The following is a 12,304-nucleotide window of genomic DNA, read 5'->3' on the forward strand; positions in this document are numbered from 1 at the left end:
CAATTTGGTGGGTAGATCACCCCGTAATTCCAAGTATATTGGGAGAAAATCTTAATAATATTTGACCTAAAGTTTAAGTAAAACTATGAACTTAAGTTGCAACAACTCTTGTCGACTTTTGTTTCATAACTCGTTTGACTTCAAGACTATGATACGGATATTTTATGATTCATATACCTTAAAATACGACCTCTTGAGAGTATTAAGCACCCCTAGGTTTACCCAAAAATACGGCTGACAACATTCTTGATTCGTTTAACTTCTAATACTTGTTAACCACCCTTATACACCTTTGTATCATTTAAGACCAATAAGATTAATCTCTTATCATCTCAAAGATAATCTCTTCATGGATTTACGTCGACGACCCTATGGCATGAACTAACGTATGTAAATATGGGTTGTAATAGTTTGCTTTAAGTTGGCCTTTAAATAATAAAAGTGGGACGAGCCTCGCCAAATAAAAATGCATAAATTGCGGGGCCCTCATCAAATGCTTTATTAAAAATATTTTAGAAATTCGGGACATGCCATTTAGCGAATTCTCATGGCTTCCCGCAAAGTTAATAAGACGCTAGCCACTTTAGGCGCGCTTTTTTTTTAATAATTTTACCTTCTTAAATACGGGTGTGCATTTCATGCGACCCCAAATCCAAATCCCAAAATGTTGAATAGGAGGTGTCGAGGATCCGGGTGCATTTCATGTGACGTGATCCAAGAACACGCTCTTAAACGGCGTTCACTTTCATAAAAATTAATTAAAAGCGGTTAAACAAAAATTTATAAAATGGAACTATAGGATGGTATGTATGAAAATCAGATTGTTAGCCAATTATAATAATTTAAGCGACCGTGCTAGAACCACGGGATCCGGGGGTGCCTAACACCTTCCCTCGGGTCAACAGAATTCCTTATTCAGAATTTCTGGTTCGCAGACTCCAATTGGGAAGTCCAAATTTTTCCTCGATTTGGGATTCCAAATTAAACCGGTGACTTGGGACACCAAAAGCCAATCTTATCCCAAGTGGCGACTCTAAAATAAATAAATAATCCCATTTCGAATAATGTCACTTTAAATGGAAAAACTCCCTTATACATTTATCCTTCGGGGTAGGTGTGTAAAAAAGGAGGTGTGACATCCTTCACCTTTGAAGGATTATTTTGAGAACCATTATTGTTCTCCTTTTTACAGTTACCATAATGATGACTATTATTATTTTGATCTTTGGCAAGCCCACGCTCACAGGAGGTCAACCACTTGTCTTAATTTAGACTTATTATGCACCGCTATCACATTCTTTTCATAGAATAGAGCAAACCAAGTGGGACAAGTTCCATGATTTTTCATCAAAAGGAAATATTTCAACCTTAGTCATCATTATATCATCAATACGGTGCATTGGGGCTCAAACCAACGCCTTACCCATATAAAGATATGTTAGGCCATAATGAATTGGGACTCGAACCCAACTCTTACTATCATGGTGCACCAGGACTCGAACCCGATGTCTTACCCATATGATGCGCTGGGACTTGAACCCATTGTCTTACCCTTAACCAATGTCATAATAGACTGGAACCATTTAAAATATTACCACTTCATAATTATTGCTATAATTTTGCGCTAAACCATCTCTTTAATCATCATCTTTATGTACTATTAAGCATTCTGATCTCAAGATGCCATATATTTCTGCAAAACACACGTAATCTTGAAATAGAAGATTATGAAATAAGCAATTCGTGCTGATAACGTGTTACGAAACTTAGCTCAAAGTAATAATATAAAACAAGAAAATAGACAAGAATGTAGGGAGTAAGAGAGAAGAGATTCTTATTTCTTCCATATGTTCAAGTGTATACAATATCACTTCTCATCCTCTATTTATAGTATTACATAGAGATATACAAAAGAATGTCATAAACATGACATTAAACATTTTAGATTATGGAGGAAGATCATGGGGAGGTTATGGAGGTATGAGAGTTACAACCATAACTCCATAAGTATTGAAGTAGTGTGAGTTATGGAAATAATGGAGAAGAGTAGTGGCTATTACTCCTTTAGGAGTTATGGTCTTATGGACATCCACCGCTAGATAACTATTTATAACAAGATCCATATACTTTTAACATATTTCAACATCCTCACAAGCACGTGCAGTACACGTGACCAAACAACAGTGAATCTCATCACAAAAGCGGCATAACGCAAAACCCTAATCTCATATAACTAACAGTAGAAACCTCGGCCACTTCCCTTTCCCCTTTTCCCCTTTGTTTCAGAGATCTTTGTATCAACAAAAATGGCGACAACAGGGAAGAAAACGAAGAAGACCCATGAGAGCATCAATAACAGGTTAGCTCTGGTAATGAAGAGTGGCAAGTACTCTCTCGGTTACAAGACCGTTCTCAAGACTCTCAGGAGCTCCAAAGGTTACCCCTTCTTTTCTATTTTTTTTTTTTTTTGTGTGTGTGTGTGTGTTTGGAGATTGTGTCATTTATTGCAAGTAAATAGGACTAAAATATGATTGGGAATTTGCAGGGAAGTTGATATTGATATCTAACAACTGCCCACCATTGAGAAAGTCAGAGATTGAGTACTATGCTATGCTTGCTAAAGTTGGTGTTCACCATTTCAATGGAAGTGAGTTCCTTTTCATCTATTCTTTAATTTTTATTATCTTCCCGCATTTGGATTGATTTATTTTGGCATTAATTCTGTACATTGTAGCTAATGAAAAATCTCAATTTTGTGTATTTTTCTAACTCCAAGCCTACTTGATATACTATAAATTTGTTGATATGTTTAAGTGGAGGTGCTGAGACTAGGGATGGCAAGCGGTGCGGGGCGGGGCGGGTTCTCTCTTAACCCGCAAAATTTCAACCCGTCCCGCTCCGCCCCGCATAGTTCTTTAACACGCATCCACCCGCCCCGCACCACACCCGCATCCACCCGCCCCGCCCCGCAACTTTTTTTTTTTTTCCTTTTCAATTTGTCTTATTTTATTTTTGCGATCAATGAACGCGGGATCAACATAGTCAGAATAAATAGTTTACCATCTTAATTTATTTCAATAAAAAGTACCGAGTAATTTTCTCATTTTTTGTTATTTGTTCATGTTTTTAGTCTCTGTTTCCATATAGTTACGGTAGAGATTTGTATTATTCGTCAAGTGACCTCATTGTTTTTGTCATAATGGAAGAATATTACTCCCTCCGTTCCAGTTTATGTGAACCTATTTCCTTTTTGGTCCGTTCCAAAAAGAATGAACCCTTTCTAAATTTGGAAACAATTTAGCTTAAACTTACAATTCTACCCTTACTGAGAAGCTTTTATAACCACACAAATACTCTGGGCTCCTTTTTGACTTGTTTAGGACCACAAATTCCAAAAGTCTTTCATTTTTTCTTAAACTCCGTGCCCAGTCAAACAGGTTCACATAAATTGGAACGGAGGGAGTAATTTATAGTGTATGAGGTTGGATTAGTTAAAATTAAACATTTTTTACTCCTTTTCAGTTGTGTGAAAAATGAGTATTGAAACTCACACCCGCACCCGCACCGCGAAAATATTTTTTTTAGTTTAACCCGCCCCGCACCCGCATATGTATAAACCCGCCCCGCCCCGCATATGTTTAAACCCGCCCCGCCCTGCACCCGCACCGCCCCATTGCCATCCCTAGCTGAGACCTCTTTTAGCTAATCATGTAGGGAATTTTTGTTTATTCTTAGGAATTTTATGTTTTTAATGATCTTAAAAGATGAGATCAGACAGTTCACTGAAATTTTATCTCTGTGAGATTGTCAAAATCAAAAGCTTTTCATTCAATTGATTTAAATTGTAAGTGCTCATTAGTTCATCTGCAACATAATGTTGGTGGGCTAGGGATGCTGAGCTCTATTATTCAGTGTTATGTTGATATAAATTAAACATAATTTCTACTAAAAGACATTCCCAACATATCTTTGTTTGAGGATTTATTGCATTTCAGTGTCATTTCTTCAGCTCATGGGTGTATGTTGTGATTTTGTTCTTCAACTAAAACAAGTATTATCATGACTTCTTATATATATGTCCTTTTTCCGTTGCAACTTTTTTGCGTGTAGACAATGTTGATCTTGGAACGGCATGTGGGAAGTATTTCCGCGTTTCATGCCTCAGCATCATTGACCCAGGTAAAGTGTGTTTGAGATCTTCAATTGTAGTTTTGTGAAATCTTATTGTGAGTCGAGTACTAAAGGGAACCTCTCAGTTTGGCTTACCTGTGGTAATAATGTTGTTTCAGGTGATTCGGACATCATCAAGTCTCTACCTGGTGATCACTAAGAGATATTCACCAGGGTTTTGTTAAACCATTTTAGTGAGTTGAGAAAATCTGTACTATCTTTTTATTCTTGTATTTCAGAGTTATACCAAGATTATAGAGGATGTTGGTATTATCTAGTTTTGTTGGTTTTATCATTTCTCCAGAAGTTTTGAGGCCAGGTACATTATGATTTATTCACAGATCAATTTCCCTTATACCATTTTGCTTTTCTAAATGAGTTCACTAGATTTTCTTGTTGTTAACTAACTGCATCTAGACCAACTCATTTCATGCTCCTGTTATTCCATATCTATGTCTGTTTAGCTTCTTCGTTTGCCATTATTTGAGGTTCGGACTCAATAATGTGTGTACTATGGAGTAGTGACAGATTACACTGGGTTTGTTGTTGTTGCCTTCCCCTGTACAAGGATTGAATCAAAGATCCAGAGCCAATCCAAAACATACGGAGTACCAAGGGGTGCTCACGTTCTTGTCCATAGTCTAAACCTTCGTGCATTTTTGTCATAAGCTTTTGAGGATCATAGCCCATTGACCCTCATCTCCCTTAGTCCCTTGTATAACAAACAAAAAATAGTGGGGTAGTAGCTGCAATAATACTTCATTGACTAAGTTGTTAAGGTGTTGGAAATCTTAATTAACGCATGAAAATCTCTGCTTTATAATTCCTACATCTAGTAGTATCATCTGTTGGTAGTATTCAAATCATGTTTGGTGCAAAAGCTAATAAAACTGCGTTCAAATTTAGTAGTAGTACCTTTAATATGTTTATTTGTTGGGTAAGGGAGAATACCAACCTAAGTGAAGCCCGGTATTGTGACTTACACAAACAGCCCTTTAAAGTGGATGGTCTTGAATTTTTGTCTCAGTTTGTTCCATGGGCAGACCTTCAAGTTTAACAAGTGTTGCCTCTTGCTTGCCCCGTGGATAACACTTTTGATCTTGACATTTCGTTCATGCTGCAAGCGGGGGTCAAAAGTTAAATACCACCCCCAAAAAGTGTCATATTTCTGCATTTTTTTATTTGAGTTGTACTTTTAGGCCAATCCAAATCTAATGGCCTACTTCAGAGGTTCAAGACTTCAGAAGGCAGGATGGGCCCTCACAGGTCCATTTGATTTTCACTGGGCTCTGGAAAAGGAGGGAAACTGGACCCAAATAATACATTCTTCAACTTCCGAATGGAATAAAGAATTCTATTGGCTTAAATATCAACAAGAAAAATCAAATGAATGTTTGCAACAGTTCCCAAAATACATCTAAATTGTGATGTAAAGGAGAAATTATCCTTGTTTGCAGGGACTGAAATTTCTATACTATTGAAAAAGAAGTATCAAGTAGACAAGTATGATAATTCCCTTTTAGTTAGGGGTGTTTAAAACCGAACCGTAACCATTAACCAATACAATAATATAAGAATTGGAAGTAATGCCCGTATTATTTCTTTTAGCTTTCTTCTGTACCCTTTTGTCCCATTTTACTTTGTGAAACCTCCTTTTCTATTTTATCATTAGTCTCAAAAGTTTTATAAGCAACTTAATTATTTGGTTTAACGTGTTGATTGAATTGCTGCAATTCTAGAATTTTATCATTTAACTAATCAATTTTGTATTTTAATTGATTTGAAAACTTTTGCATATTTCTTGCTTTTAATTACTCAAGATATCTGTTATTTTTGTAAAATAAAAATATCAATAGTAAGTAATTATAGGTCTATAAATATGATTCTAAGGATGTGTTTGGTATGAAGGAAACTATTTTTCAATTTCTTCATGTTTGGTTGGCTTAAATATTTAAAAAAATATTTATCTCATGAAAATGAGTCCCTAAAGAGGGAAAACATTTTTCAACCCCCCCCCCCTCCCAAATTCCCCACCTCCACCCCCTAGTCCCCACCACCACTGACCCCTATCCCTCCCATGTGGCAACACTCATCGCCACCCCGACCTGCTATGCTCCCACGCTTTTACCTATTTCATCTCCCATAGTTTTTGCCTACATTATATATTTTTCAAAAAATATTTTCTGCCACCTAACCAAAAACCAAAAATAAGTAAAAAAAAAAATCACTTATTATTCATACCAGACAGACCCCAAGTATCTGAATATTTTGAAACGCTAGCAAAAAATTACTATTAGCCCTATGTTTTATTCAAATGTACTTGAAGTGAGTATTTATTATATATTTACCAACTTTAATAGATTAACGGCGTTATTAGAACTTTTAAAAGGTTAAGGAAAAAAAAAAGAGGAAGATCAATGTCCAAAGTTGAAATCTTCCAAGTTTAGTGCCAGATAACCCGCTCAAGTCTCTGAATAAACAACTTTTGCAAGATAATACCTCCTCTAGAATTGGATACTCCAGCTTTTCTATACTTAGTCGCGTGAATTTGTTGTTTACGTAACTCGTCTATCATCTATCGTCACCTTATTTAATTTGGCTGATTGATTACTCCAGCAGCTCATGCAACTAATATTTAAAACTGAAACCCCTAATGATTGTTTGCTTATGTTTGACTGATTTATTAGCTTATAATAGTCTTTATAAAGAAACATTATTTTAAAAGAAAAAACTTGTGACGTTCAGCTGAAATTTGTTGGGATTAAAAGAATAATATAAGAGCTTTATTTGGCTGGTGGCTACGCCACTTGTCGTAGGGACGATCTTTGTTGATGGAGTTGGGATCTCGTCATATATTTTTGACGGGTTTAGAATTTGCTTTTTCTATCAAATTATTAGTTTTTTTTTTTTTTTAACTGAGTTAAAGTTGGATTGAGAAATAATTAGATAGTACTCATAGGATAGTGCGTAACACCAGATTCGGGCCAAAGTTAATATTAAAATGGATTTCTGCTGTGATAAAATTTAAAAATTTGTAAAAATAGTATTTATGGTCAAACCTTTGTCCCTTTGCTCCAAAATTAAATGTAACCTTTTTATTTAATTTCGCTTATAAGATATTTCCTAAATTCTCTTGTACTTCGTAAAACATACTACTCCTACTTTTCCTATTACATTTTCAAAAATGAGAAAGGGGAATTGTAGGCGCGCACGACCAAACCTTTCAGAGCACTAATATTCAGTAGCTATGCAGAATTCGCCTAGTGAACCGGAGTAGGGCTGTGCACGGATTAAATCGGATCGGATTTAGCACATTTTGGATTCGGATTTTGGATTTTGGATTCTAAAAATACAATCCGAATTCGATCAGAATTATATCGGATCGGATTTTAAAGTTTGGATCGGATCGGATTTCGGATCGTATTATTATGCCTCAAAATTGCAAACTAATATGTATATTTTCTTTGTAAAAGAGGCAATACATTAAGAAAAATTCATGTTTATGCAATTATGAGAATAATATGGTGCCAATATTGCTAAATCTAGCAATTGTAAAGACAATAGCTTGGAGGATGATGTAAAGGAAGTACTGACTATCCAAAATTAAGTGTAGTATTTATACATTGCCTAATAGTTTTGGATTCGGATCGGATCGGATCGGATTAAAATATACCAATCTGAATCCGAAATCCGAAATTTTAATAAACACAATCCGAAATCCGAAATTGAATGGATCAGTTCGGATTTCGGATTTCCGATCCGAATGAACAACCCTAAACCAAAGTGGCAATAGCGGGTTCAACTAAACCCAGTATTTTTGCGGCAAATCATAATTTATGTATAAAAGTTTACGAAAATTATAATAAATAGTAGGTTTGAACCCATAACTTAAAAATATAATATGTTCATAGTAAAAACCTTCAAGGTTGAATCCATAGAGCTTAAATCCTGCATCCGCTTCTAGCCTAATCTACTGATTTTAATTCAAATCCTATATATATGTTCAGATTTTTATTAAATATATAGTATGAATTTTAATTCTAAACACATATTAGCACTTGAATTTGTTATCCTAAAATCTTAAACCTATAAAATTTAACTTTTGGCTCTGCCAATTACTGAAATATTAACAGGCACAACTGATATGAAGAACAGACGTAGAACCATAGAGGTCCTACAATCAGGCCAAGAAGGTGCCTGAAACACGTGCCACCCACGTGTAAACCTACATGGCTAGGTGTACACTGACATGCCACCTAATTAATACATTCTTCCAAAGATATAAACGATACAAATTAAGGTTCATTTGTCTTTCTTTTATTTTGCCAAAAACAACTAACCCAAGCCCCACGTCTTCATTCTTCATATTAAAAAAAATTACTGCTACTAGTACTAAAGTAGTACTATGCTAAAACTATATATACTATCATCAATCATTGACATCTCTTTATATTTATATTATAAAAGTTAAAGTTAGCAGTTTCAAGATATTTTCCCAACTTTTTCAAATGATATCTAGGTTGTTTTGATAAAACTTTTCCATATATTATTTTTTATTTATCATGGGGAGAATAGTAAGTCAAATATCCAAATGTACATATTTTATTTCCTAGACCTAGGTAGGGATCATGGTTAAGGTTTGTCTGGAGTTTGTGCATTGAAATTCTTAATTAGCTTTACCATACTGCACTTATAGTAGGCAAGTAATTAATATACTTAGCTTATTAGTAACTTACTTTAATTTCACTTGACAAGTAATTCAATAACTTGATGATGTCAAGCCTTCCTTATCTGTTAAATGAGTATGAATAATATAATAGAAGAATATTATGAATAATATAATAGAAGAATATTAACACCATATATTTCAATATTTGTATCTGACCATATTAATTTATCATAATATGTAGTCAATTAGAGTAAGGATATACATAACTGTTTAACCAAAAAATGGAATTTCGGTCAAAGCGATAATTTAGAAGAACTCGGGTTACTGATAATCAAAGAATGAATAAAGAATATTTTTGCTAATAATGAGATATTCGAAAACAAAGTAAATCAGTGTATTCAAATAGTATCTCGTGTCCCTACAATTGATTCATTCTCTCCCTTTTATAGCTATTTTGAAGATATGCGTTTTCCCTTTTTCATGATAAGGCCATTATAGACATTTAAAGACATTAAATGCTACGTTACATAATCATTGTATTCAATATAGATTCTCTAACGTTTTTAGTATTTAAGGCTCATTAAATACTGTATCTGCACTCCCTTGTACTGTCAGGTTCATTCCCCCTAATTCTTGGACATAAATTGGTACGAGCGCCGGACCTTTTGAATAATCGCTCGTGCCTCTTTCTATGCCTCTGCTCGTATCTGTTGCAGTTCGTGCCTCTTTGCCAATCATAACTTTTTGATCAACCTACGTGTCATGACACGTCATCTTTATGTCACTTTAATATGTAAACTCTATTTCTTTAATATGTAAACTCAATTTTTCCCAATACAGATAGTCCCCCACTTGTCATTTATTCATCGATTGAATATTTGGGAAGTGGAATTTTATTAAAGCGGGAATTTTTGTCACAATTAATACTATGAAGAATTGACGCTTCAATTATCACTTCCATTTAATGTTCTTCGCACGTGTCACCCTTTTCATTGGTTCTGCAATTTTGCAGCACTTTTTAATGCTTTTTCACGGCTGCACTATTCACGAAGCGTCAGTTATCATTATGACCCTTCCATCATTACGCTTTATCCTTCGACGGTTGCTTCTCAATATAACTTTCTTCTTTGTCTCTACCACATAAAGTTTTCTGAACATTCAATTTCTCAAATCTTTGTTTGCTTCTTCCTCGTATTATCATGTCTTCATCAAACCCTAACCCTAGAAAGGCCTCCATAGTTGATAACTTCCCTAACGCCCCCAGTAGGAGCAGAAGAGGAGGTAGACTCCATAATTTAGGATCTTCATCTGCACGTGGTTCTTATATTCCTTCACCTAGTTCTGGCCCTTCTTCTAGAACTAGAGGTTCTCTCTCACAAAGGTCTTCTTCTAGGGGTAAGGATTCTTCTGAACCTCTTCGTGAACCCAGAGTAGAGGATCTTTCTATAACGATAGAGAGTCTCTTAGAAATCAAGTATCTTCTTTAGATCGTGCTGATATCTACCCCACTCAAATTATGGAAGGTTTGATTCCTTTAGTTCGTAGAGACTGTCACTGGAGTCATGACTTTCCTATCATTATTCCTAATCCGAATCAAAGAATTACTTCCTACTTAATTGGATTTTCCTTCGTTTATACGTATCCCTTCACATTAGGATTCAAACCTGCTATTGACCCCGTTATTCTCGAGTTCTGTCGTTTCTTTGACGTTTGCTTAGGTCAAATTGGCCCAATAATATGGAGGGTTGTTGCCTGTTTGAGGCATTTGACCAATTTAGCTAAGGTGCCTTTTACTTTCTCTCATCTGATTCATCTTTACTCCCCTAGGCTTTTCCGTAATGGTGTTTTTACACTAGTAGCTAGGAGCAAAAGAGTGTTAGTTAGCCCTGAAGATGATAGAGATCGTGGCTGGTATGCTTGCTTTGTTGCTGCTCCCACTGTTGGTTTAGTGGGTGAGGAGAACGTTTCCTTCCCTGGTGAAATTTTGCACGTGAGTCTTTTAACTCTCTTATACCTTTTCCTTCAATTATTGATTTTTCTAATTTTACTTTTCTTTTCCAGCAATCATGAGAGTTGTGGAAGATGTTCCCAATTTCCGTGATTGGGTAGAAAAGCTTTTGACTATTGCACCAATGGATGGTAGATCCTGGAAAACTCTTTCCCAACGATTTGGGTGGAAAGTAAAAACTCATGGTGAGAGCTTTTATTTTGCTTTATTTTACATATTGTTTTCTTTCCTAAACTTATTTCGATCCTTCTTTCTATCAAGATTTGCTGTTCGAGGAGTTATTGCCGAGGTGGTTGCGGCTTCTCGCATCTCTTTGGAAAGGGCCCAAGAAATAATCTCGGGTTCTTCATCGAAAAGAAAAGCCGTTGTTGACCAAGACTCTGAAGAAGAAGAAGAAGACGGGGGTTCCTTGGTAACAAGGCCACGGGCCCGTAGGCGCATTATTTCTGATGACGAAGCAGAAGCATCCCGCCTCAGTTCTTTTCCTCTTACTGAGTCTATTGAGGCCCCGATTGTGATTCCTGATGATGATGTTGCTCCCGCTGCTGCTCATGATTCTGTTGAGCAGCTTTTTATCAGCGGGTTTGGTAGTGAAAGCTTAGGCCCAGTTTCTGATGAAGCACCCCTGGCTTCTTTTTCTACTCCCGTGTCTGTGATTCCTTCTTTGCCAATCTCGGCTGTTTCTGCTCCTCCCCAGGCTGCTGTCTTTACTACTTCTACTGTTCCTCATTCGACAATTCCTTCTCCACTTTCTTACCGTGCAGAAGTTGGCTCCTCAAGTGGAAGTGGTGCCACGAGGCAAGTGATTATTAAAGTCCCCGCTGAGGGTAATATTTTAAGGAAATCAGGTCAAGCAGATGTGTGGCTAAAGCCCTTAATTGGTCCAATTGAGAAGGCTAAGCTAGAGAAGCCATAGTTCCTTGACATTGATGAATGACATTGTGCATTGTTCTTTAAAGGTATTTCCCCCCTTTTACTTTGTCATTTTTCTATCTTTAGGATTCTCATTTCCTTTCCTTTTCCCTTTTTAGGCTAATCTCATCGGCACAGAGATGATAAAAAGGGTTACCCTCACAGAGCAATTAATGCGTGATTATCAGTTAGAGGCGTTCAATTGGAAGGAACAGTATGAAAGTCTTCAGATTGATGTGGATTACTTGGAAGAAAGTAAGAGTACCTTGGAGCAGCAGGTACGGGCCTTGACTTCAGAATTGGCAAATTGTAAAGGCTTCCTCAAGTCAAGCAGATAAAGAGAGGGCTTATCTTGAAACTTCTTTCTCCGAGCAGTTGTCCAAAACAAGTGAAGATATTAGAGGATTGAAGGCTCTCTTGGGCGAGAAAGAAGCTTATGCTGATGAGCTCGTGCAGAATTTAACCCAAGTCCAAGAAGACCTCCGGGCTTCTTCTGATAAGGTTTGTTCCTTAGAAAGTTCTCATACCTCTCTTCAAGCTTCTTA

The 12,304-nt window shown here is 36.2% G+C and overlaps 1 protein-coding gene across 1 annotated transcript; it reads left to right on the plus strand.

The window, feature by feature from the left end:
* Positions 1-2,219: 2,219 nt before the first annotated feature.
* Positions 2,220-4,545, plus strand: LOC109208272 (60S ribosomal protein L30-like). Its single transcript, XM_019371354.1, has 4 exons — positions 2,220-2,436; positions 2,546-2,647; positions 4,111-4,179; positions 4,290-4,545. The coding sequence occupies exons 1-4, from the start codon at positions 2,307-2,309 to the stop codon at positions 4,328-4,330; spliced, it is 342 nt and encodes a 113-aa protein (XP_019226899.1). The 5' UTR covers positions 2,220-2,306; the 3' UTR covers positions 4,331-4,545.
* Positions 4,546-12,304: the final 7,759 nt, after the last annotated feature.

This window comes from Nicotiana attenuata, unplaced genomic scaffold (assembly GCF_001879085.1).
Source record: "Nicotiana attenuata strain UT unplaced genomic scaffold, NIATTr2, whole genome shotgun sequence".
NCBI classification, from domain to species: Eukaryota; Viridiplantae; Streptophyta; class Magnoliopsida; order Solanales; family Solanaceae; genus Nicotiana; species Nicotiana attenuata.